The sequence below is a fragment of the Coffea arabica genome, chromosome 2e, assembly GCF_036785885.1.
Source record: "Coffea arabica cultivar ET-39 chromosome 2e, Coffea Arabica ET-39 HiFi, whole genome shotgun sequence".
In the NCBI taxonomy this organism is placed as follows: domain Eukaryota; kingdom Viridiplantae; phylum Streptophyta; class Magnoliopsida; order Gentianales; family Rubiaceae; genus Coffea; species Coffea arabica.
The window spans coordinates 643855-670071 of NC_092313.1; the positions used below are offsets into that span (position 1 = coordinate 643855).

General features: G+C 37.8%; 4 protein-coding genes across 7 annotated transcripts; 1 reads left to right on the forward strand and 3 right to left on the reverse strand.

The window, feature by feature from the left end:
• Positions 1–3818: 3818 nt before the first annotated feature.
• On the forward strand, positions 3819–5396 carry LOC113729854 (uncharacterized). Its single transcript, XM_027254146.2, has one exon. It carries the CDS (start codon positions 4175–4177, stop codon positions 5066–5068), a length of 894 nt encoding a protein of 297 aa, XP_027109947.1. The 5' UTR covers positions 3819–4174; the 3' UTR covers positions 5069–5396.
• Positions 5397–5978: 582 nt separating this feature from the next.
• On the reverse strand, positions 5979–7095 carry LOC113729855 (NDR1/HIN1-like protein 26). Its single transcript, XM_027254147.2, has one exon. The coding sequence runs from the start codon at positions 6891–6893 to the stop codon at positions 6252–6254; it is 642 nt and encodes a 213-aa protein (XP_027109948.1). The 5' UTR covers positions 6894–7095; the 3' UTR covers positions 5979–6251.
• A 5362-nt stretch (positions 7096–12457) lies between these two features.
• On the reverse strand, positions 12458–19000 carry LOC113729856 (two-component response regulator-like APRR5). Its single transcript, XM_027254149.2, has 8 exons — positions 18065–19000; positions 16881–17042; positions 16647–16777; positions 16379–16534; positions 15909–16074; positions 15470–15800; positions 13383–14133; positions 12458–13029 (listed from the first exon to the last, which is right to left on the reverse strand). The coding sequence occupies exons 1-8, from the start codon at positions 18333–18335 to the stop codon at positions 12928–12930; spliced, it is 2070 nt and encodes a 689-aa protein (XP_027109950.1). The 5' UTR covers positions 18336–19000; the 3' UTR covers positions 12458–12927.
• Positions 19001–20358: 1358 nt separating this feature from the next.
• Positions 20359–23073, reverse strand: LOC113733384 (uncharacterized). Of its 4 annotated transcripts, none has more exons than XR_011840011.1 (2): positions 22734–23073; positions 20359–21329 (listed from the first exon to the last, which is right to left on the reverse strand). XR_011840011.1 is itself a non-coding variant. In XM_027259758.2 (2 exons), exon 2 carries the CDS (start codon positions 21558–21560, stop codon positions 20667–20669), a length of 894 nt encoding a protein of 297 aa, XP_027115559.1. In that variant the 5' UTR covers positions 21561–21562; positions 22734–23073; the 3' UTR covers positions 20359–20666. The 4 variants fall into 4 exon arrangements, 2 of the variants coding, with proteins under 2 accessions (XP_027115559.1, XP_071934074.1); XR_011840012.1 differs by having other exon boundaries at positions 22442–23073; XM_027259758.2 differs by having other exon boundaries at positions 20359–21562.
• Between the last annotated feature and the right edge of the window lie 3144 nt (positions 23074–26217).

The following is a 26217-nucleotide window of genomic DNA, read 5'->3' on the forward strand; positions in this document are numbered from 1 at the left end:
GTCAGGAGGTGAGGCAACTCCTCAATTGCCGACACGTCTACCACAGACACTGCCTTGATGCTTGGGTTGAGAAGGGCCACCTGACGTGTCCCCTTTGCAGAGCCAAGTTGTTGGCGGCGGAGGATCGCATGGAGGAGGAGGTGGTACCCCGGGATCCATGGAGGTCGGAGAGGATGATGTACTTGTTTGGCGAGGACGTTTTATTTTGATTTGATGACCATCCACCAAGACTTCACTTAAGGATCTGTCATCCACTTCTGAGAGGAAAATTGAGAATATCGAATGTAAATATTCATTTGTTTCATGCCCATACGTTAGAAACCATCGATGTACTTGTATACATACAGATATATGCGTGTAATGCGAGTTGCAGGAGCAAAACTATAGTGCTAATAATATCAGCAAAGTCCCATTACGGAAGGAACTTGGGTCTTGCTTAATTTGGGATCAAGAGCTTTCCCAACTCTAAATGATGTGGAATCCCTTTTTTTTTGTTTTCTTTTTTTTGGGTCGTCATCTCATTGTGCTTCTTGATTAACTTTTGCTGTATGGAATCAAGTTTACGTGTGCCAACGTCTTATTCAATCTCTAGCACCACCCAATCTTATGGTAATTAGGGCAAATCGCTAGCCAGATCGGTCTTTCATTTCAGTCCTTGAGAACTCATGCGACATTCACAATAAAAACAAATTAATAATACTCCCATTTTCCTTTCACAAAATACTTGGTTGTGGTTGAGGTCATGTGCGGACAAGGGGCATGGACGGTTGCAGGTGCAATCGTCCCCAACGATTTTGGTCATTTTTAACAGCGCGTAACTTTGATTACACACGGCGTAACTTTATTTGCACAACGTATAACTTTAGTACAAAATTTTGCGAGTTCCACACATTGTGTAAAAATCAATGCACAACTTGTTATCTGAACCGCACAAATTTTTTTGGCCAAATCATGGCCTTCTGCCCCATTTCCGGTCATGTGCTGCTTTTCCAACATTAATGGAATATACTAACTACATACTACTATTAGTAGTTGGTTGATCCTCATTTATGTCAAAAGTAGTTGAATTGTTACGTCAAGCTTAATGTCAAAGTACCACTATTAGTAGTCCTGCTTTATACCAACTAAAGTCGATGTCAAAGTGAGATGGCAGCCACTCCCATTTCATCCACTAATGCCGGGCGTGGACTTAATAATACAAGCGATTTATTATCCATTGTTAACGTTGCCATGGGATCATCATTGATTGCCTTCTCTATGAGCATCTTCGCCACCAAATTCGTCTTTTTATACCCTGTTGACTTTTCAAAAAAAAAAAAAAACTTTTATTTTCTTTTATGGTTAGATTTTAGAACCTATTAAGTATTAGGTCCGGTTGAATGACTCTTAGAATTCTTTCTGCAGTTAAATTCAGAATTCAAATTCAAATTAAAAAAAAAAAAGTTGTGGAGAGGGATGAAAGATGAAGCAAAAAGATACATTTGGATAGCGCAGTAAATTGCACCCGTATACATCAAGCTTAGGCAAATATCTTGAAATATTGCCTATTGAAATGGAGCATCTCTCTATCTTGAAATATTGCACCCGTAAAATAATTATTGAAGCACAAAAATAAATAGATAAATACATCACTAGTCACGAACAAAAGTACATAGATAGATTCATCACTAATCACAAACAATGCCGAGTATACTGATTCTGACCGCAGAGGTTTCACATTGGAGTCAAAAGTATCTCGAGTTGAGCCCTTCAATTGTTGCCTGCCGTATTCTCTTGTGACCCGTTCCCGGGACACGGGTCGAGCGATTGTCAGAAAAATCGTTCGGATCAATTTTGTATAAAATACACAAGATATAATTTACTTTCAATAACTTGTAATTATAAAATAAAATTTTATAAGTCCTATATATAGTGTAAAAACGATATATAAAATGCAATCTACACTTTATATATATATATATTAGCTAAATCTTGACCATGAACCTTCAGGAGGAACGGTTGCTGCCCACAAACCAACCGTTCCTGCCCTCCTCCCTCGTTCACATTCACCGTAAAGTCAGCTTTTTTTTTTCTTAAAAAAAAAAAAAAAAAACAAAGGGCCATGGACGTCGTGGCCAATATTTGCAACAAATAGCACCGTGAAGGGATTTACATGCAATTTTTTGCCTGAATGGCGCGGGTAGGCATTTATAAAAATGATACATAAATAAAAGGGGTTTTCTCACTCGTTGTGCCTGTTAGTCACGGCGGGCACAAGAAATACCCACAAAATCTCCTCATCTTTTTATTTTGGACAATATTTGAAGAAATTTACCGTCAAGTTTAGCTTAATTTTTTGGAGATATATTTCTAGCAAAACAGAATTGCACCCTTTCTTTCCCCAACAAAAAAAAAAAAAAAAGAAAGAACAAAAAACACACACAAAACCAGAGAGAGACATATTATTATAATACCTGTATTCCTCTGGACTATCATCTTGACATTTGACCCCTCAGTTTCGTATGGAATGCGTCAAACCCCAGCTCATCAATCGAATCACAATGTCTAGATTTTCCTTTCTTGAATGGAGAATTGAGAAGAAAAAAAAAAAAAAAAAAAACTGTATCCACTCCGCAGCCCTCATTCTTGACAAAATCGTACACGTAGATACATTATGTGCATTCTCATAGCTTTTTGATTTGGTGCGGCCATGTATACATAGAAAAGTTTCATTTTACGTTACGACTGTAATTTTAAATATATGACTTGCATTTATTTTTTTGATCTGATGCTTAATCATCCGATCTAATCTTGATGTCCAATTGTCATTCAAAGTAAAAATTTTTAATCAAATTTTATTATTGACAAATTCTTTTTGTAACTAAATTAATTTGACAAAAGAATTACTTTCTCTATATAACTATCTCAAAGCTTGACATGTTATTACCTTTTATTGAATTATATTTGCGAGCATATGATATGGAATCAACTCGTCATTTATCCCATAAGAACATAAAATAAAAAATAAATAAATTAGCTCGACTTTTTTGTAGAAATTATATAAGAGAAATTTGGAAAAAAAAAAAACACTGACATGAATTCGAGCTCTTGTTTCCTTGTGCCCTAGGACTAGTGAATTGCATGTCCACTTCAGAAAAACATTGGGCCCCATGGGTTTTGCTCCGTCATTCGGCCGACTGGCCCAAGAAGTGGGAGCAGCCATCCCCAAGCATATGGAATTGGACCACGGTCACGGATCTAAACCTCAACGAATTAGTGTAGCCCATACTGTCCTTCTCTAAAACAGACACATCGCAAAGCAAAATGAGGCCAACGGGCTTGATCCTCGATTGTACGGGGGTAAAAACAAAAAAAAAAGGCACTATGAGGCCAAGGCCAACTCAATTGATGAAAACGTTTAGTTGATGGTGGCCTAGGCCAACCCAATCGATGAAAACATTAATACTGCAGTTTTTAATTTGACACTCAAATTTTTTTCCCCCTTTCCCTTGGAAGTGTTAGATTGTCCCCATACAACTCTAAAGTCTAAATGAGTAAATATCCACACATCTATACTTAGTTGTTTTTTGGAAAACCAACTAAAACTTGCTTTAACTGTGAGCAACAAATTGCCCCATATTATATATTTCCCATGATTTCTCATACCAAAATAATAAAAATAAGGAAAATCAAATAGTGTGTCATTAGAGGGAAAAGAAGAATTAAAAGGAGAGAGGACTGACGACTAAGGACAATAAGACAGCATCACGGGTTCAAGTCATTAATGAGAGTCAATGGGGCAGCTGTGGCGTACTGTGATAGACGGTAAATCAAGAGCAATGTGAATTATGATGATTAGCATAAATGATTAGCCAAGTAGCAGGCCGGCCTAGTAAGTAGAAATCAGTAATAGAGAAGAAGTGACAGAGCGTAATTTTGTAAAGGGCCCAAGTCGGAATGGAGGAAGAGAATTTCCAATTTCTGATCCGTAAGAGAGCCTCTAAAATTTCTGGTGGGCACCTAAAGTCTGAACCACAAAACAACGGAGTCACCCATCCATACCCCGCTCCGTTCATGGCCAACCAATCATCCCTCTGTCAACTTTGTCTCCAACCACCATCTTTACCACCGCCGCCGCCGCCTAAACTACTGCTGCTGGCTGTAACTGAGCAATTCAATTGAAAAATTCATTCACATGTCTTCACATCAGTCACCACCACCACCACCATCTTTACCTCAGCCGCACCACCTTCAACTCCAATCTCCTCATCATCTCCCCAAAAAACCCATCACTTCACTCCCAGACTTCATCTTCACCGCCTTCTCCCTCTTCCTTCTCGTCTCTTCTCCCAAATCCCCCACCACCGCTTTCGTCGCCCTCCCCAAAATCTCTTTCCCGCTCAACCCTCGCAGGTTTCTCAGAATCCCCGACATGTCCCTCCCTTCTTCCAAATCCCCCAGCAACCCCAGCTTCCCTACCCCTCAATCCCTCTCCGATTGGCTCAAGCCCCGCTTGCCTTCCGACTCCTTCGCTTCCTGGGGTGTCAAGCCCGGCACCAAAAACGTCCACAATCTCTGGCTCGAGCTCTCCGAGGGCGAAACCTTGCTCGCCGATTCCTCTCCTCCCATTCGATCCCTCCAAGTCGTCGTTGTCAGGGTCATCGGCAAACATAATCGAGTCCTCCTCGAATCCCACCAAGAATTGTCCAACGGCGTCATTCGCCACCGCTGCAGGCCTCTGTCTGAGAAAATGAAGCCCGGGGAATCCGTCGAGGCCGCTGTTTCTCGAGCCGTGACAGAAGAGCTGGGCTCCGCGATTCGTGGAGATTTTGGTGACGAGGGCATTGTTAAGATTGTGCCCGATTCGTATTGCAAGAAGGTGGAGGAGAGGGTTTCTGCGTCTTATCCGGGATTACCAGCTTGCTATGTTCTGCACACGGTGGATGCTGTTGTGGAGGGCTTGCCGGAATGCGAATTTTGCACGGAAGAGGTTGAGGAGTACATAGATTCCGAGATGAAGAGAGTGGCCGAAGGTGCATTTTCGTGTAAAAAGCATTTTTGGAAGTGGGTTGATCCCTGTTCTGTTTAAACTTTAGAATCTTTGATGTGAGAGGTCAGTTTTGAGGTCTCTTGACCGGAGCAAATTTTGGTGCATCTAAGTTCTAATCCTCAAATAGGTTAGTGCTTGCCAGCAGCAGCTGAATGTATAGACACCAGCACTCTTGAATGATGGAACAATGACTGTCCTCCTTCAGCTTATATTCACTTCCTCAAGGATCTTGCTATTGGTATTTTGCTTGTGTCTGTTGTACAGTATAGGTAGATGCTCAATGAAGTCTTGATCGATTTCAAGCTAAACTGATGCTTTTACAAACATTATAGCGTTGAGAATGCTATGCCACGATTACGAACGTTCATTCCCCCTGCCTTAAATTGATTTTTTTAGTTTATGCTTCCTCAATGAGATGTCTGGTTCGTTCAAAAATAAATCAGTATGTTGTAGCTTGTGGCACAACTGTCACTAAGCAGCACAAGTTGCGTCTAACTCTGAAAATGACCCACCTGCCTGGAGGACTCAACCCACAGGGCGGGTAAGGGAAACTGGAGATTTGCTGTAAATGGCCTGAAAAATTGTGTACCACAGTGCTTGTTACATATAGATGCATAGCTAAATTAGATCAAAAAAGTGATTATCATCCTTGTGGATTCTCCAGAGTCTTGATGTTTCAAACATGATTGTTTCTTGATATATTTCCATAGAATTTTTGTGCATTTGGATTGTAGGAGCGAATGTATACAGTCGTCCACGCATGAACCAGCGGAAAATGAAATTTACCAGATTGTTACTTTAAATTGTTACTTGAACCTTTCCCACTTCAGACGTGCCAATTACATTTAATAGCATCTTTATCGTCTCAAGTTGGAATGAGAAAAATTGAGGATGATGAATGATGAGAAAGCCATGTATCTAGTCTTCGTTTTTCCCTTGTGGTCGTACATAACTGAATAGTGGGACTATTATTTATCAATTCTTACTTTTGCTTCATGTCACACTTAATTCGTAACAAGCAATTATATCCACAAATACTTCAAAGCTATTTACTTACAAAATGCAAACCAAAACTTGAAGCAAGAAAAGTTAAAAGAGTCGGGCACGAGGATGCTCATTGTGCTTCCCAGTAATAGATGACGTAGTCGATTCCATATGAGCTTGAAAAGGAAAACTTTACAGAGTAGGCAGGCAGCAGGCTTGATAGATATGCAGTCCTTGTTCAGAGGGTGATAGAACACTGAGTTCCTTGCTTTGTGCTGAGAGGGCCAGTTGGCAAGGAGGGACCAAAAGGCATGATGGCTATACAATTTACGTTGAAACGATACCTTCCGGAAACCCAAGTTCCAACCCTCCACCGGAGACGGCCATTTGCCTTGAGATTCAGTAGCAGATTCCCAGCAGATTGGTCGCGTCCTACCTCATAGCCAAAAGAAGGAGCCACAGGTAGTCCATTCCCGACCAAAGACGCTGAAAGGAGGTTGCTCTCTTCATGCGCTTGATAGAACGGTGGAAGAGAAGTATCCAGAGTGATTTGTTGGCCCTTGTAGGATGCATACACTTGTAGAATATCGTAGTAAATACCAACTTTTTTGTTGGGATTGTTGGACAGTAAAGTAGCTTGAATGGAAGAGTTGAGAAGGTGTGGACCTGAGAGGTTTAGTTGATAGATATCAGCTTCTTTGAGTGAAAATTGAGGTTTGGAGGGATGCAGAACGAGCCAGACGAGGAAGATGAGCGCTGAAAGAGAGAGCAGGAATGTGGAGAAGGTGTAGAAGAGCTTTTTGTTGAACTTCAATTTGTCAACTGCAAATCCTTGCTTATTAGCACAGTGTTTGGGAGATTTTGCATGGATTTGTGACATTTGCAGCAAGGGAGTAGTGAGGAGGGAGGGAAGCCAACGCCCGGGGGGAAGTTTACAATGCTAAGCAAAGGATAGGTTTGGGGTTTTAATAACACGAGCTTCCGGAGACGGAAAGAAGCAATTATTGTAGCCTTGCTGCTTTTGACCGGCAGCTGCTAGTGAAAATTTTGCCTCTTTTAACTTCTCTCGAATTCAATACTACTACTTTCTAAAATGCTGGGATTTGTCTGTATTATGTCCTATGAATATTGGGGGCGTTTGAGTAATTGTATATATGCTTTCGTGCGTGTTTGTGTGTGTGTGTGTGGTTGCGTGACCCTTTAACATCTGTATTAGCAGTAGTCTCCGGCTCTACGCATCTACGGCCACTTGGTGGTGGATTTGGTAAAGGCGATGCACAATCAAGAAGATATGATTAATCTTTTGCAAAAGCTGAGACTGAGCTATTTATTGTCTCACTTATTGCGCAAGGCATGAGAACTTGGTCATTTTCTGTACCCAGCCTTTTTTGTGTCGAAGATCTGGACTTATGGTCCATCGGTCCCTAATGCACTTGAATTTGCATTTCACCATGAAACAAACTAAAACTGCTGATGGACTATCAGAAGACAAGTTATAGTTGGCGGTTGGAACTTGTGATCATGCGACTCGCAAGCTGTCTCATAAAGGCTTCCTTGGTTGTTTTAGATGGGGTTTATCTGGAGGACACAGACTACCGTTTTTTACTCCCCCCCCCCCCCCTCTCCTTTCGACAGCGGGGAGGGGGATCTTGTAATCTGCATTGCTTGGGGATCCACAGCTAAGTTTCAAGAAAATGAAGTGGTTTTGGCAGCACGAGCTATGAACGGGGAAAGCATGTGTGTTACATAAAGATATGCATGACTTTGAACTTTGCTAGCGATTGTTTATTGGTGGCTGAAACCTAAGTAAGAAGGGTTATTTCCCATCGTGAATATGCAATGCACTTTTGCTGAACATGCATGCTTTAGAAATATACCCTAAAATCATAGGACAGTGGTAAATCATACTCTTTATTTTTCTCGCCGTGGACCAAGAGGATTGATCAAAGAGGGATACAGGGGATATCTCTCTTTCAGCAGGAATCTGAGGGGAGCGCTTTCGGAATAATTGCAGAAAAAGTTGAAGCCTTTTTTTTAAAGTGCTAGTGGCAAAGATATGATAGGCTTTCCAATCAATTGGAGTTCAGTGACACTTGGTGCTGTGGTGTCCCCTCCTGTCTAATTTTGGTTAGTAGAATGATGAGTGTTGGAAAATGAACAGGCAGGCATTTCGTTTGGCTTATGGGATAATTTCAGAAAAATCCCTTGGGGGGTTTTTGTTGTCAATTTAACTTAGCACCCCTTAACTTAAAAAAAATGACTTGCCTCTCTTATTTTTAACTTTTTGTAACATTGTCAATCCATTTTAAAATATATTATTTGAAAACTCATTTTTATATAGAGAAGATGTTTTCATTCCAAATGTGCTCTTTGTTGTCTTAATTTTTTCTAAAATTAAAAGCATGTAATAGAATATTGAAAATAAAGACAAATTGTATTAATGTATAACTGTGATGGACACAATGTAACAATAGGTATATTAACGTACAAAAAATTGATTTTAAGAATGTATTCAAAGTGTTTCCAAGCCAAAAAGACTATTCCTTTTATTATGAAGTGTTTTCGGTCAATTTGAGGAGATTTTTAAAAAAATTTAAAATTTTTTGTTTAGATTTATGACTTGAAAATAATTAAAAAAAAAAAGACAAAATGATTATATTTACAAACTCATTTGAGGTTTTCTCAACAGCAAAAGTTATTTTTTAATTCAAAAGATGCTTATGGATATGTGTCTGTGTGTATATATACACACACATATACACACTTGTTTGAGGTGTTCTAAAGGTTCAAAATAGTGTGTTCCTTGTTGTAAAATTCTTGGATTAACTTTTATTGATTTTCTAAATTATTTAGAATCTCAAAATTTTTATTATATTTATTGTGTAGACTAATGACACAAAAGTTGTTAATAGGTTTTCCAACATTGTTAATTGCTCATCATTTCTAATTAAAAAATTGAATTGGCCAATTTTTTAAAAATTAAAAAAAACTAGACTCATTATGAAATCAAAATGGTTCATAAGAAAAGGGCAATATTAGAATGAAAGCATATTCTCTATTCACTAACGAGTATTTCAATAATATATCTTGAAATGGGTTGATAATATTAAAGAAATTAAAAATAAGAAAAGCAAGTGATTTTTTCAAAATTTAAAGGTGCAGAGTAATATTGTTACAAACTTTAAAGAGATTTCTGAAATTGTCCCTTGCTTGCATAATTAACTTATGAAAGCCAAAAAGCAAGTGATTTCAAAATGTGTACTGTGTAGTTAAAAAATTTAGGGTAAAATACCAAAAACTTTATTGCGATTTGTCGAATGTTCAATCCAGGGGCGGAGCCAAAAAAAAATCTTAGTGGGGGCAAAACTAACACTAAAATTTTTTATCCACTCTTTTTCTAATTTTTAAGCAAAAAAAAAAAAAAAATTCACCAACAAGTGCAAATGATATGTATATTACATGAAAAACATAAAAAGACAAACTCAAAATTATTAATGGAATAATAATTTTATTTCAAAAACAATCTAAACTATTTACAATTGTTCACGACGAGTTTTCATATTTTGATAACGGTTTACAACTTTCTCATTTTCAACTTCCCCAAGTAACTTCTTTTATTGTCATTTTTTGCACTTTCGTTATCCTTGGCTTCTTCTTTATTAGATGACTCTTTTTCCATTGATTTCCTCTTGAAATATCTCTCCATAGCTAAAGAAATTAAAATCAATATATAAGATACTAATCCAATTAAAATATTAAATGTACAATAAAATCTATCCAAGAACTATTTTACAAGTTAAAGTTATTTATTAAATGACTTATTTATTCATTACTATATCAAATCATTAATCACAACATATGAACCTAATAAAGTTAATTAGACAAAAGGATCCATACAAGAATAATTTAAAAGTTAAAATATATGTCAAATGGCCCTCTATTCATCATTACATTATCTCCATATAAGAAACTAATCAAGGAAAATAAAAAATAAATTATAAATCCATAAAATCACCATTTCACAAGTTAAAATATTTATCAAATAACCCATTTATTAGTTATTACATTAACTAATCAATTTTCAAATTTCTCTACAACAGTAATAGTCTCAAGCTCTAGAAATATATTTGCAAACAAATTTAAAATAATAATAATAAGAAGTAATTGTTTAGAACCTGATTTTGATGGTCTTCCAAAATTGGTGAAAAGAGTTGCAAATCAGTAGCGGATCCAGGTCCCAGAAGATCAATTGATTCTGATGCAATTTCTAAATCGAACAAAGTGATCAAGAGAAAGAGTAACAAGCTTCGGTTGTGGAAGAAAAAGTGGCTCTCATATGTTGGGGAGTGGGGACAACCAAGAGCCAGAGGAGGAAAGGGAAATTGGGGAGTGGGGACAAATGAAATAAATGATTAATGATAATTGGATGAAGTGATAAAAAGAAAGAGTAGTTAGTTGGGTGTGGAAGAAGAGGAGCCGTGGGTTGTGAAGTGAAATGGGGGACCACAGGAGTAAAGGGAACTTGGGGAGTGGGGACCAAAAGTAATAACTGATATAATTGGTACTTGGCCTTGTTGGGGGAAAATGGGGACCAGAGGAGGAAAGTGAATGATATAAATTTTGTGACCTATTCTTTCACAAATTTTTTAAAAAAAATTCTGGGGGCACCTTTAAAATTATGTCAAAATTATAGAAGTATTATAAGAATTTAAGGGGGCCAGTGGGGGCCCGTGCCCCCCCTTTAAATCCACCCCTGGTTCAATCAAAGTCACTTTGATTTGGAAACCTACGTTATAGTGCAAGTTATGTAATTATACCAGTACCAACAAGAGAATGAATTTTCCTTGCAACTGACATCCTATTTTGATGGAATTCTCCACTAATTCGTGAAAGAATTTGGGAAATTTTGAATTTAGGGTTTTGTTTGTTTGCTTTCACTCTCTCTATCTTTCTCGATTCTTCGGATTGCAAGTCTAAGAATGAAGAAAAATTTTCATGATGTAGTCATTTATATAAGGATAATATTGATATTTTATGTGTAATCATTAGATTGGATGTTTTTCATGTAATTTTCAAGGAGCTACAGCGTAAATTTTCAAATCAGAGGGAGTTAAATTAAATATTCGGTAAACTACAATGAGCTTTTTTGATGTTTTACCAAAGAATTTGAACGGCGTGCCAGTGTACTCAATGGACCTTTCCCCGTAATTGCTTACATAGCTGAGATGGATTCTCCCTTCATTAGTATAGGATATTATAGGTAATGTCCCTTGTAAACTTTTTTTTTATTTAAAAAAAAAAACCAGAATAAAAGAGGCGTAAACAGAAGAAAAGGGGAACTCGACTAGTGCAAAAAGGATATCGGTCTCGATGTCGCAAGTCATCCTTAAATTGATTGAGCAGTGGCCAGTGGGGACGAAGATTTCAAAAGATGGAGAGAAAAGAGAGAGAGGACATGGAAAATATGCGAGAGGAGTTGCTTTTAAGTTAAGAAAACGGCTTTACCGCTTTTACGCCCCCACACGCTTATTTTTTGTTTGTTTGTTTGTTTAGGGAGCCAAAGCTCAGCTTTGATTTAAGCGTTGAAAAGTAGCGAAGTGGTCTTTGCAGTTATTGAGCCCATGAGTCAATGAGGAGTCCAATCCAGGGCTGGGCGTGGCTGGTTGCAGGCCGTCTATTATGCCAGTGATTTCAAGTGATTCTCCATCTCTTTAGTTCTTTCCCCAAATTAAAAGTCGGGCCGTATGGGCCCTGCCCAACACATGTCCACTTTAGTCAGAGGTGGCCACAAAGTTTAAATCTATTTTTCAAGAAAAAGAAAGTTTAAATATATTTAAAAGTTAAAAAAAAAAAAAAGTTTGTAATGAAGATTTCCGGCCTTTTGCTGATAAAGCAAAAGAAGAATCAGGTTTTCAATGGACGACCCTTCCAACCGCCACCACATTGCATGTTTGAGAGGTGAAAACGAAACAAAAATGGCCAACATAAAAGCAAACACAACTAAAGTTGCCAAGAGACTCTTATCTAGGCAGGAGTGGACTAGCAGTACTACCACATCCGCGTCCAACTTCCAAGCTCCCCACTTCGATGGACAGCGATTCAACAACTGATGTTATATTAAAAGAGGAGGGAGGAGTTTAATCCCCACTCCTCCATCTTAAATCAACATCTTATACCAAGTTTGAATGCCAATGGAGTTGTGCTGATTTTTTTTATGCCCTCCCCATCACTATTGGCCAAAGCAAAAATTGAATGGGACGCAACACTCATAGAGGACCTTTTTCTACTCATTTCACCTGGAAAGGGATCTTGAGACAGTGACAGCCATTGTTAATTTCTAGTTCTCTAAGATCAAGAAGAACCAACAAGCGATCTCTTAGAGATATTAGCAACCCGCTCTATGCTACGACACGATTTCAACATGGTAACAAGCAGCAACAATAATTTGCAGTGACCAAGTAATCATCATAGCCACTAGACAAGGCTATCTACATATGAACTGGCACATTATGATTCTGCTAAAAACCGGATAACAACAAACTAGTCTTAATCAAATTCTAGTCATTAGCCAAGGAATTTGTAAGTGCCAGCAACTAGCTATCTTCCAAAAAACAAAGCATCTACAAACAGGAGGACAAAGAAAGGTTGGCAAACCCCTCCGAAATATAGAGCATGCCAGGAGGAAAGGATACCAAGAACTACTATGTTACAACAATAGCTTGACATTGAGTTGACTCCGGAAGAACATGTTGCGCTTTGTCATCGATTAACTTCTGGCACCTGTACATAATTTGAACTTCGACAACAAAGGTAAATTGAACTCTGAACTGATAGATCCTAGCCCTCTTCTCTGGTTCTGAATTTGAGGTCCTCCTCCATTTCATCTGACCTTCCATTCAGATGGGTTTACCTACTTATGGGTTTTCAGGTGGAAATTCATTGAGCACTTGGCGAACAAATTGTCCTTTCACCCTTGGACGCTTCTCAGCAAGTTTTTTCCTGCTTTCATATCGCACCTGTAAGAAGCTCAGGAGATAAATTAAAGAGGTGGAGGAGTAAAAAAAAACAGAGAGAGAGAGAAACTATTCTTAAAAAGTAGCTCAAAGTATGAATTTGCAGACTTGTAGAAAATCATTAAAAAGCCAATTCTTGTGATCCCTCTAAACAGCAGATACTGGAGAAACTTATACATGCATTTGGCAGACTACTGTACACAACCATCATACAGGAAAAAAAACGGAAGACTGCCCTGCTTTCTTGAATTTCAAGTCCTGATCCCCACTTTCAAACTGTTTTATTAATTCTTCATACCCACAACCAATCAAGCTTTCAGTTTAAATGATTGTAGCAAAAGTTATAACATATCTACCTTCTTCTCAAAGCATCTTTCCTTCCGTTTCAAGCGAAATTTCGTAAGCGCCGCTTCTCTTTGTATTGATCTGATGGAATTTCCATCCTGAACTCGGAAAGCTTCTTCACTACCGCATTCTGCCGCAGACCTGAAAGGAACTGTATCTATCTTCTCATTGCTTCCACAGCACAGGCTGTGCAGGTGATTTACTGTACCATTGCAGAAACTGCTGTTTGCACTCTGATCAGTGGCAGAAGAAACATGTCCTCGGTCTTCCACTTTATGCCCCTCATTGTTCTCATTTTGATCCGTAGTATCACTGGTGTTTTGAGTCATAAGGCCAGAAAACTGCTGCTGATTTCCTGGTTGATGATTTAGCTGGTAAATTGCATTCACTCCAAAGGAAACTTCTTGATGACTAACTGAACCTGGAGGCTGCACCGATGACAGGCCTGATTGCGTACCAAACGCTTGAGGTATCAACGAACCATAGGAGTTGTTTACCCTATCAAACCTTACACCCCTTACAGGAATTGGGGCAGGTAACGATCTAGGTTGAGGGCAAGAAAATCTAGCATCACTTTCTCCGGATTGACCAATAGCCCAATCGACGTGTTTTTGAGAATTTATCATTGGCCCATGAGTGTCAGAATTATAATCGATGATGTGATTAGATAATTGTTTATCAGAATTGCTTTTCTGTTCTTTCTGTTGATTGCAAGTGCTAGGCGATGTTGAGGGTTGAGGCTGCACGTTCCTGTTAACATACCTGCATATATCAATATTCCCATCAATCAGATCAAACAAGGTTTGCATGGTCAAAGGTTAACATCTCGAGAGCCAATTAACAGAGAAAGACATAAATCAAAATACTCGAGAGATTTCTATTGTTTGTAAAGTTTATACCCAGGAAGAAAAAAATAAAAATCCTTCAAGATCTAATTTTGGTCACAGCTTTTCAATTTTGCTCATCCTCTTGACAAATTATTCCCGATTTTGGAACTTGCTTACATTTCATAGATAAACTTGTTTCCATCGCGCCCAAGGTAATATGATTAACTCAGATTGCATTATTCTCATCATCAGCACAAGAGAAGGGAATGAGAATCAAGAAGAGGCTGACCAGTACCTTTCGTTGAGTATAACTACCCTGGAAGCATGGAGTGGAGAGAGTGATAAGTGATGTAGAAAACCAACCCTTCCTACGTGTGACGTGAGCTTTCCTAATTCATTTTGCAACTCCTCAATGTTTCTTACCCCAAAAAATTTAAATAAGGAAATTCCTCCCTCAGCGGACTCCCCCCCCCCAAAAAAAAAAGACGAGCTCTTTGTTTAGAAGCCCCAAAATGTTGATTGGCCCTCTTGACGTGGATTCTAATTTCTGACTTTTATCTGTCTACCCAACTTGATTTCATTGGAACATAGCTTAGTAATAGTGCATGACACTTGACTTCATTACTGAAGGGTTTTATTTATTTATTTTTCCCTGTAGTAAAAAATAATCCAACTTAGAGTGATTCCTATTGGTTCACATATTTGGATATTCTTTCTACTTAGTTTCGCCAGCTTTCGTCATTTATTGCTTGAATACATATGACAAAACGCAAACTTGGAAAAAAGATGGAAAACACTTTCTAGAAGACAAGAAAAAGATGAACCATTAAACATCACAGGACCCTAACTCCTGGAACTTTTTGCTCGGGAGGCTAACATGGAAGAATTCCCATACGGAATAAAATTAAAATCAGATTCCTTTCAAGAAAGATGCCCAATTCTTTTATGCATTTGTATAACACCTACGCTACAGTTCTGGGGTTCCTGACACTGGTGGTTCCTTCAGTCAAATTGGATTGAGAAATTCAGCAGATAGGAACAGTTATCAGATGACCACTGTGATACAAAACGATATAGTCCAGTGCTCTCTAATATCTTGAAACGTTTACTGAGCTGACAATGTACCATGGTATTGCAAATTTCTAGCTTTCAATCTTATCGCCGCCTCTTTTATGTTACGGACTGCTAGGACTAATAATGCATAAAGCAAAACATGCCTAACAATTAATAAGAAGTACAAAGAATAGGAGACACCGCAAATGGAAACTAACCTTGAAAAGGCTGATGCATCTGAGTGGTTTAATCTATGTCTTTCATCTGCAATTTGATTTACAGAGACACTTGGAAGAGATCTTCTCAAGGAAAGATCCAATTGTGGCAACAAATCAAACTTGTTTGTACCAGCATTTGAACCAATACTTCCGTCAGTGCATTTAAGGTAGTTATCAAAAGCTCCAATTAAGTCAATTGCTTCTCTAGCAGAATCCTTGACGTTATCACGACCATGATAAGTCACATGATAGCGTTCCCAATGGACACCTGAATTAAGATCTTCTCCCCGAGCCATTTTCCCTCCATCTTTGCCACTGGCTTCTTGTGATCCTGTATTTACATAACGCAACTGTGAATCTAAATACTTTCCTGCTAAAAAGAGAAATTGTCTTTAAAAAGATTAGAAGTAACGGCAATAAGAAGAAGAAAAGAAATTACCCTCAGTCCCATTATCAGATGCTTGCACACTCTTACTCGCATTGTCACATCCTTCTTGTTGCTCTATGTCCAAATTACTTTGCTTGCTCCATTGCGGATGTGAGAGTCCCTGCATGCATTCCATTTCTGCTCCTTCTGTATCCTGCTCTGGTTTTGTACAAGAGCTCTGCATAACCACAAAAATGGGGAAACTTAGTGTGGAACATCACTTAGGTGCTAAGTTTGATTGCTACAACAATTATCATCTTTGGTTTTAGGGATTATGGACAACATATTGACATTCACCTGATATTAATTGACTTATTTAAAGTGTACTGATGCTAAAGTCCATGAAGCAGCATAAAATATTTGTCATCCATAACAATTTTCTGAGCAAGAGAACGTAGCCCGTCTAATTAAGGTGACGTTTTGAACGCACAAGCATTAATAACTCGCACCCTGCATTGTAAAGAATTTTGACAAATATTTACCTGGGCATCACTTCCTTTCTCAAAGCATTCTCGGTTTTTCTGGATGCAGGCCATGTAATCACTTGAATAATTACTGACAGCGTTATTTTCAGCTGTGGCCTCAACCTTCTGTTGTGCAACACTCTCGTCTGGTGGCCCCTGTCCAGCACTGCTTGCCTGATAGGACACATCGAATCAAGTTAGGATTCTACAAGATTGTTAATCGTGAGTCAAAAAAATGAACTAATTAAGAGGTGAAGTCCTGCAGAGGAGCAATGAATATGCTTACAGCTTGTCTCCTCCAGACATGCTGCCACAAATTTCTCAGCTCATTTTTCCTAACAGGTTTGACAAGAAAGTCGGCAGCGCCTCTCAACATGCATTTGTACACAGTACTAACTGAATCCTGTGAAGACATCACTTCAGAAAGGGAATTGAACATTAAATCACCGTTCAAAATGAGATGCCCAGGAAACTGGCGCAGAGATCAAGAAAATAGCAGAGAAACAAAAATTATTCATACTTATAACTGGTATGTTTTTGCAAATCTCATGCTCCATGATTAATGTGAGGAGAGCAAATCCTGAGATTGATGGCAACTCAACCTCGGTCAATATGAGATCTATGTCATGCGGTCTTCCCTTCAGTACCTCCCATGCTTTCAGGCCATCAGGAACTGCAGCAACTGATCAGGCAAATAGAACGAAAAAGTTACTAATATTTCAATAGACATTTCTATGAGGTAGAGAGGAATTTGTTTCAAATGATCAGATTGTCAGTGAGTGGACATGTTGACAGCTGAGGATGCCAAAATTTATACAAAATGAGGTCATCGAACTGTAAAAAACCTGCCACACGATGATATCTAGAGTTATAATAAACATGCAAATCATGTTCTTCCACATCATGAACTTCCGCAGATAAAGCACACTTTAGGAAGCTCAAAATACACGACGCTTGTCATTTTGACTGCACTTGTGATCTGTCCTTGAAACATTTAGTTGAGTATTTGATCTGTCATTTTGACTGCACTTGTGAAACATTTAGTTCACTATTTGCAAAGGATCTCTTTCCAACCGTACCTTCATTATTTGTAAGTGAAGGAAAAAGGATAAGTAAGTGCTAACAAGAAGAAAGGCTTGCCCATTACACATAGATACCAGTTAGTATTAATTTTCTCATGACTGAAGAGAAGAAAATTTGCATAGATTGGAAGAGGCGACATCTCTTTTGATTTCTAAAAATTAGGCAGCACAAAGATCAAAAGCTGCAGCTTGAAAGCCCACTGGCATAGCCGATAAGATCCTAAATTTGCATCTGATGGTCTATTGTTATCCTAGGTTGAGCAACCAAAATCGAAACTGAAACTCAAATCTTGCATAAACAGCAAAAGCTTCCCTGACAATCAGATTACCAAAATATTCAATGCAAAGCCTGAAGTAACTACCGTTTTCACAAGCTCGAGGACTTTATGATCATATAATACGAGCTCCAACAGTTGTGGGCCAGATGTTTTGTCAGAAAGAAACATCCATACTCTCTAGTAGTACCGATCAAGCAGTAGAAGCAGAAAAATAGAGGAAGCAAGAAAAAAGAAATACTCTATCCCGCAAACCCCACCCCCCCCCCCCCCCCCAAAAAAAAAAAGGCATCATCTTAATAAGACCCAAAAACATAAAATTAGGCACCCGGAAGGCAGCAAGCTACCTCTGTAATTGCATTTCCTGAGAAGAGCAGCAATAATCTGTCGAGTGGAATCATCAGCCTCAACCAGCAAGACTCTGAGCACCATTTTGGGGAGAAAGCTTTCCCACCTCACAATGGAAGAAGCAGGTGTCGCTGCAGCCGACGATGCTGAACCGTCAATATTGTCGTTTGTCCTTCCCTTGCCGATTTGTGCAGCAGCACCCTCTGTTTCCTTCACTTGCAATTCCATTGCTCCACCCCCATCATCACTGCTCACCACCACTTCACCCATCCAATCCAGTGCTTACAAGATGTATTAGCACTAAATTTTGTTGAAAGAAAAAGTCTTTACTCTGTCAGATTATTCACCCCAATGAACAGGTTTTTATTGAAACATATAATAAATACTAGTAGAATGTTTGAGGAGGCCAATGGGACGCAGAGAGACTTGTGAGTAGAGGAGCAATAACCAATGAGCATGAAAAACCCAACTTCAGTGGTGATGGTTTGAAAAATATTTAATAAAAATAAAAATTCCGTTCAACGTTTTGGAACGAAAAATAGTTGGATGTTGGAACAGGTGCTAGTACTGTACTATGGTAGATAGAGCACCATTCACATTTTGAAGGAAACCTCCTAAAAAATATCTCGTCAAATTTTAAACAACTCTAAAAAGCTCCAACGATGGTAATGATCTATCGGTTCGGTGGTCGCCCTTCGCTCTCATTTAACCGCCTCAAATCTGATGGCTCACATTACTCCTCCTCCTGTGCACGTATGAATTTTTTTTATTGCTAATAAATATAAATAATAAAAAAAAGAGCCAGTGGATTTAGAGATACTGCTGCGCAAATGGGAAGCGGACACAAAATATCCGGAAGAGTCATCCATGTGTATGGCCCAAATTGGCCACGTCGAACCCAACCCCACCCCCCACCCTCTCAAATCAGAGAAAAGTATAAAAAAAAAAAAAAAAAAAAAGGGATGAAAGACTTATTTCCGTCCCCCCACTCCCTCTGCCTTTCATTCGCTTGGTGGCGCTCATTTTTTAAACGTCCATCAGCCAATGGGACAGCAGCGAGGTCTGACCAATAGGACGACTACCTCAATACCGAAAATTAGGCTCAGCTCCTCTAAGATTTTCCACTATTAGAGAAACACCTCTCGAGATTTTCTAAAGCTACAATAAACTATTAACGTAATTGTGAGCATGCCTTGATAGAGTCATTTCAAATTTTATTTAGGGTACGTTTGGTTCTACAGAATTAGAATTGAATTAGAATTGAAATTCTATAGAATTGGAATTCTATGAATTGGAATTCCAAGTCATTCCAATTCTTTCGTTTGGAAAATGCATAGAATTAATACAGAATTTATTTGGAATTCCAAATCCTTTGTTTGCATGAGAGAAGAATTCATTACGAATTAGAATTGTTTTCATGAAACATTTGCTTACATAAAATTTTTCTTTTTTTCTTTTTTTATATAATAATTTCTTTTTATCTTACACTTAGCTAATTTTTACTAAAGATTTAAAAGTAAAAACCAATTTGTGCCATTAATAATTTATTTTTTCCCACTCTTATGTCAATTTCTTTGGTGAACATTTCCAGACTTAGGTTGTGCTAAGCACAGCATTAACGAGACGTGTCAACCTGACTGCCTTCTTTTGTTCAACGTATGGTATAGATATTGGCATCCAACCAAAACTGGACCTCACCTCCTTAAAAGTAAACCCCCAATGACACTAGCATATTTCTTAAAACATGGTAGAATACTGGACAGTGAATTAGTCACTAATTAACTCAAATAGTACGTTTGTAAAACAATTTAATTAACATTCTCAACAAATAAATTCAATTTACTATTCGAATTCTGAATCTAACAGTTGATGGTGGAAAAAGGTGTGGAGAAAGGTGGAAGGACCAAAAAAAACAAAAAAATCCAACATGCCTGAGTTATACTGGACACCATTTTTTTTATTGCAGACTGCAGCAGTAATTCAAAAAAATAAGGATCCAATGGCTAGTAAAGGAGCCATTGACTGCATGAAAAAGACGAAGCACTGCAAAGCTTATTTTATCACCCTTTTAATACGTGTTGGTACTCATATGCATACTTACTACTGCTGCTATTTCTGCAGTCCTGCAGTGCACTACACCTCCTCTTCATGTAGGGCAGTGCAGCACTTAGAGGCACGCCACATCCACATATACTCATTCAAAGTTCAAACATCCACCTTGTCAATTGTTTTACAAACATACTATTTGAGAAAGAATGCAAAGGTTCATGCAGCTAAAGGACAAGTCAGGGCATCAAGCCATCAACACAGGCAGCTATGTTAATCTCAATATCTAAAATGCTAGTTCATCAGACAAAAGATCCAATGTTCCATTCTTATCATCTAAAAAACAGATAGAAAATTGCTGAAATACTCCCTAGAATCTTTCTATAATCTTGTTTTGATCCATTACATAAAAAACAAAGAACTCATCAGAATTTAAAAAGTCATGGATACACAATGGAGTAGTAACAACTTCTACTTGCTCTACTTGGGCTTCCAGCAATCAGCTCAACTTTTTCTACAAAAACAACTTCAACTGGAGATTACCAAAAAAAAAAATCAATTACCAATGTGCATCAATAGCCAATCCTTTTTTAAGTCATCTTGGAGACCAGAAAAAGTGTCATACTTTGTCCTGTCATTCATAAGTAAATCAATACCCTTCAAAAATTGAAATCTATCCAATTCAATTTTAGATAACTCGTCTTCCACCATTTTAGTTGTAACTTTTGAGCATTCTGAATTTAAGTACTTATCCAGTGAATCTGCCATTCGTCCCAACACTTTGTAAAGTACTTGAGAGCTAGTTAGTTTTCTCTTTGTGCCACGATCATTTGTTGAAGATGAAGCTTTTGATTTTGACCGTTGTCGAGCTAGCAGTGCATTCATAACTTCATCTTCTAAAGATCGTGAATCAGTCTCAAATGATTCCTCTACATTAGCAGACTCTTCAACTTCAGCTTCAGCATTAGCCTCAAAAACAGTTTGGGCACCCTCTCCATTTGCACGATCTTGTGAAAACAGTGTACAGATGTCCTCCCAATTTTCAACCACAATTTTTTTTCTGTAAGGAAGAATTTTTGGATTCTCACTTACTCGAGCATTCCATACATCCTCATCACGAACATCAATTCTACCTCTAGAGTAGTCCCATATTATCGTAGACCCAGAGTTACAGGACTGGAGCAGTGGGTATAAGATGTCATAGTGTTTCTCCCATGTCTTGAAACGAGATAAAATATTAGCCTTTGTCACAGATATATTGAGTTTATCGAATAAAGCATTCATTACTGCAGTGTAGGCTACTGTTTTCCATGCACATTTACCATCCAATTTGTTTCCTTGGTTCATTTGGTCAATAAAACAAGTGCCCATTACACGATCCATTTCAGGAGTCCAAGTGAAATACCCTTTGCCTTTCCCTTTTGACTGAGATGTTGCTTCAGATGCCATATCTGAGGCAGATATGCACCAGAAAAACATCACAATGTCATGTTCTTAAGAACATATTTAATAGCTACTGCATTATAGAACTAAAAATGAAAGGCAAATATGCACCTGAAAAATTCATACATATGTTAAATGAAGAAAAATTCGTTCAGTGCCAACAGATATGGCAAGTTATTTCAAAGATCAGAAGTCAATGTACTTAAATTCTGTTAGGATACCTAGTAACTACACCAAATAGCTACATGCAAACTAGAACCAAGTAAAACCCAAATGTCAATAGATAAAAGATGATCTGAAGCCGTTAGCTATAACCATGTGAGTGGAATTATGGGGTGACTTTTTCTTCTTTTCTGTGGGTAGGGGAGTTGGAACTTTATGTTTGTTTATCTTTTTGGCAACGGAGTAAAAAAAATAGTACTCCTAACAATAAAACAAAAGAAAAAAGGGTGTAATCTGTATTCTCTGTGTTTATGTACAAGTCTATGAGAAAACTAATACTTGTTAAAGTGTTCTAAACAATCTGACAGATCTTAAAAAAAAAAACCATTGAGAACGCAAATAATTGTAATATGAATCAATATATGATATTAATTACAACTCATGTACCCCAATACAAATTTGATCCGGCAAACTACATTTTAACATATCCCAATACATGGAAATAATACCTCATTCTCAAGTATCATTATAAAATTCAACCCCACAAACAAGGTCAGTGCATTTCAAAAAGTGGAAAAGAACATGAACTGGATGAATGAAAAACTTAAAATCAGATTAGCAGTTTAAAAGCACATCAATTTGATCTAAAGGAAACTGAAAGGACAGTAGTTTCAATGAACAGCTCACAACACAATAAGAACTCCAAGAAAGGAACAAAATCATACCGTCTTTAAGAGCTAGTGCAAATGCAATAACAATATATATTAGGCTGAATAATGTTGAAAATCCCAACCAAATCCTTAAAGCTGACATATCCACTCCTCTTACTTCACTCTCCCTGTTGCCCCTGAAAATCCCTAAGATGTCCAATTCCCTATTAATTAACCAAACCCTCTTGAAGAAACACATCAAATCACTCTCTTGTACAAAGATTTTGCCAGTCAAAGAAATTCAGAATTCAATATTCAATGCTGCAAAGTTAAAAATCAAAGGCAAAGGAGAGCTTTTAGTTGTTACCTTCCGGACTGATAACCCAGTTCGAGAAAATTAGGCACGGGTAAGTAGAGAGCACTCGGAGCAGTCTTGCGATTTCTGAGGTGATGGGTAAATGCGTGGCAGAACGATGCCGGAAACGGTGGTGGAAGAGGCAAAATGTTAGGGTGGAGGTGAAGGGGAGGACGCAGAGCAAAAGCACTTGTGGTTGGGGAAAAGTGACTAATTAGATCGCGAGAGAGGGCTGCTTACAAGCTGACCCGATTTTAATTTTTTACCCATTAGGATCCGCGTACTAACCCGAATAGGAGGTGAAATTATGGAATTGGAATTGTAATTCTTAGGTCTTACCAAAGAATTGAATTTGTGGAATTGATGGCTCATAGAATTCAAATTGAATTCTAATTCTCTCACATAGATAGCATCCAAACCGAAGATTTGGAATTGATGCTCCAATTCTAATTCTAAGCCTCCAATTCTGTAGGAACCAAACACACCCTTAGAATAATTATTATAATATTTTTTGAGATGTGATGTGTATATCAGATAAAAATATAATAAATTATTATTAAAAAGTGATTGAAAAACATATCTATGGTTCAGACAAACTAATACATATTTTAAAAAAATAATTTATATCCAAACATGCCTTGTTTCTTTACCACATGAATTTCTTTATATAACAACACAACAAGTCACTGTGGAATGAATTCTTTGCTGAGGATTTCTATACATAAAAGCAAACATAAATTTAATTGGGCCAAAAAAAAAAAGGAATGTTGTTTGTTTGAGTGGTAGACGTTTTGATTTGTAAGAGTTAAAAACCTATTTTAAAGCTAGATACATTAATAGGTAAAAAAAAAAGAATGTTGTATTAAACCAATTATTAGGTAGGGATTTTATTTACTCTTATGCATCCTATTTACCAAATGAAGAGAACATTACAAATGCAGTAAAGAACGGAAAATATAAAGGTTTGAGAAACTAATTAGAAAAGTCGTAAATAATAATTAATATTTGTATTAAAGCAAAAGTGTGAGGGTGGATGTACGTAGTTTTACTGGAAGTCAGGGACGGGAGTACAATTAGGGCGGATGATATGAGACGCCCGCAGTAGCTAATTAACTGTACCCAGCCTGCCATCATACAGATTAATATCTCGAGATATTTGTGTGGGAAGAGAGTTGTTAAGGTAATGCGCGGGAGGGAATGGGTCCCAGGAAGAAGATATTTTGGAGCGTTAGGGGATCTGGACGCTCAGAAGTCTCATGGACGGAATGTTGCCAAGTGGAGACGCCATTTGGGATCTTTTTTGTTTTGTGGCTGCGAAGGTGTCAAACGCTATCTCTCTTTCCACTGCAGAAACCAAATTACGCGTCCCCAACCTAGTGGCCAGTGCTTGAGCCATATTAAAAAACGCTTCCCTATTGGGTGCAACTCTGCAAATCGGAATCGCACGCTAATAAGCCCAAATCATCAACCAAAAATATAAATAAATAAATAAAGGTCCTCTTTTTGATTCCGAATTAGTGGTGCTGGTTTGGTTTGGTTTGGTTTGTTGGATGGCCGACTTTTAGTGAAACGCCCTCCTCCTCAGCCTCCTCCCCCACCGCTAATAGGTCCTGTACTTATCAACAAATATCTTTCCTTCTCCTTTTTTCCTATTGGGAGGCTCTCAAACGCCCTCAGGCACAAAAATAGAAAAATATCTCAGAGGTTTCCTTGCTGCTATTGGCCATCTAACGGTGGGCCCAATCGTTAATTTCTCTCCGGCTAGGATTGTTTACGCGATCTCATCCTTGCTTGCCTCTTTCTTTATCCACTAAAAAATAAATACTACTACTGTACCATACTAGTCGAGTCACCAATGACTAGTGATCGCAATGAATCAACTTTGCTGAATATTTTAAAACAACTATGGCCTGGCCGTTTGACAACTGAATTTTTTTTAGGTGTTTATCTTAAATTTTATTGTAAAAATTATAAAAAAAATTTTAAAGTATGTAATTTTTTTAATATTTTGAAGCGTATAATTTAAAAATTTTTAAAAATTACTGTAACTAAAATTATTTAAAAACTTATAACAGATAAATTTAACAAAAAAAATCATTCTGCTGCGGCCCCCACACACAATTGTGAACGAAGGAGGATGGATGCGTCGCTCATTGCCGTGCCCCCTATTTCATAGACTTAAGGGTGTAGAATATATCACATGGGTTTTTAAACTCTTTAAATTGTTGCATGCCATTTAGTAATTTTATTTTTTTATTTTCACAAAAAAAGTTTAGATGAATATAGCTCTAATCAGTATCACGAGTCAAAACATGTCTCAAGATTATACGTCGCTTATAGGGTTTTTATATGTAGACATCCACATGTGACCTTTTTTATGAGAACGTGACCTGTCTTTATTAACTAAGCCAATTTGTGTATCCGCATTGCATGCCATTTAGTTATTTCATGTCGCGTGAATGTATATATCGTAGTGACAATTTTGGAAAAGCACACGAGCCTATTCTTGATTTCTCCTCCATTTTTCTCCACATTGATAATAAGAACTCCATATCTCCATTTTACTTTGAAATAATCTTTTTTTAACAAAAAAGATTCATTCCTTCGGTTTTTTTTCCCCAACTTATAACTCAAAAAAAAAAGGTAGAAAAAAAGCATACATTTCTCTCATTGGGTCAAATTAAGTCTTAAAACGTTATTTGATCGGACACAGCGTTAGCAAATAAAACATTGGAAAATGTAACTAGGTTGAATTTGACCGTGGAATCAGAAGTTGAGTGAAGAAATATCTTACAGGACTAAACTCCAATTTTCTAGAAAATTTACATAAAAGTCAATTTAGACTCGCTTGGGCAAGGAAGTGGAGATTGATGCGGGCCACGCTTAGTGGAGGAAGGTGAGAAGTATAAATACACGCAATGGACTCCTTACCAATTTTTTGACGAACGTAAATCTAAAAGATAGCTTCTTTTTTCTTTTATTTTTAATCTGCCATGAGATTTTTTTTTTTGTTTTTGTTTTGGAAGGACTGCCATGAGATTCAAGTAACTTTTGTAAGTGTAGTTTTCCTTCTCAAAAGTTAAAATTGAACTTAGTCACTCCTCCTGTAAAGTGTGGTGCCCAGATACCGCATAGACATTCTCAAAACTTAAATTAAATCGGCATCTTTCTTGGATCCTACTGAGTATTGTCCTTCGCTTAAAAATGGGCCTCAACTCCTGGATTGGAGAAAACGAAAGGAGGAAGAAATAAAGAGTGGCTGGTTTGGGCCGACCACTGTGGGTTTGACTGACTTCACTGTTTGACATTGAAGATAAAACCCCAATTTTGGGAATGGTGGTGGAGGGGGACGGAAACTCAAAACTTATCCATTGAAACTTGGATACAAAGTGAGAGTGATGGGCAGAGAGGAGAAGGGGTGGGGACCATATTGGATCGGATGTTAGTCCTTGCTGTCACGTGTCCTTGTTCCATGACCCACCCCATCCCCTGCCCA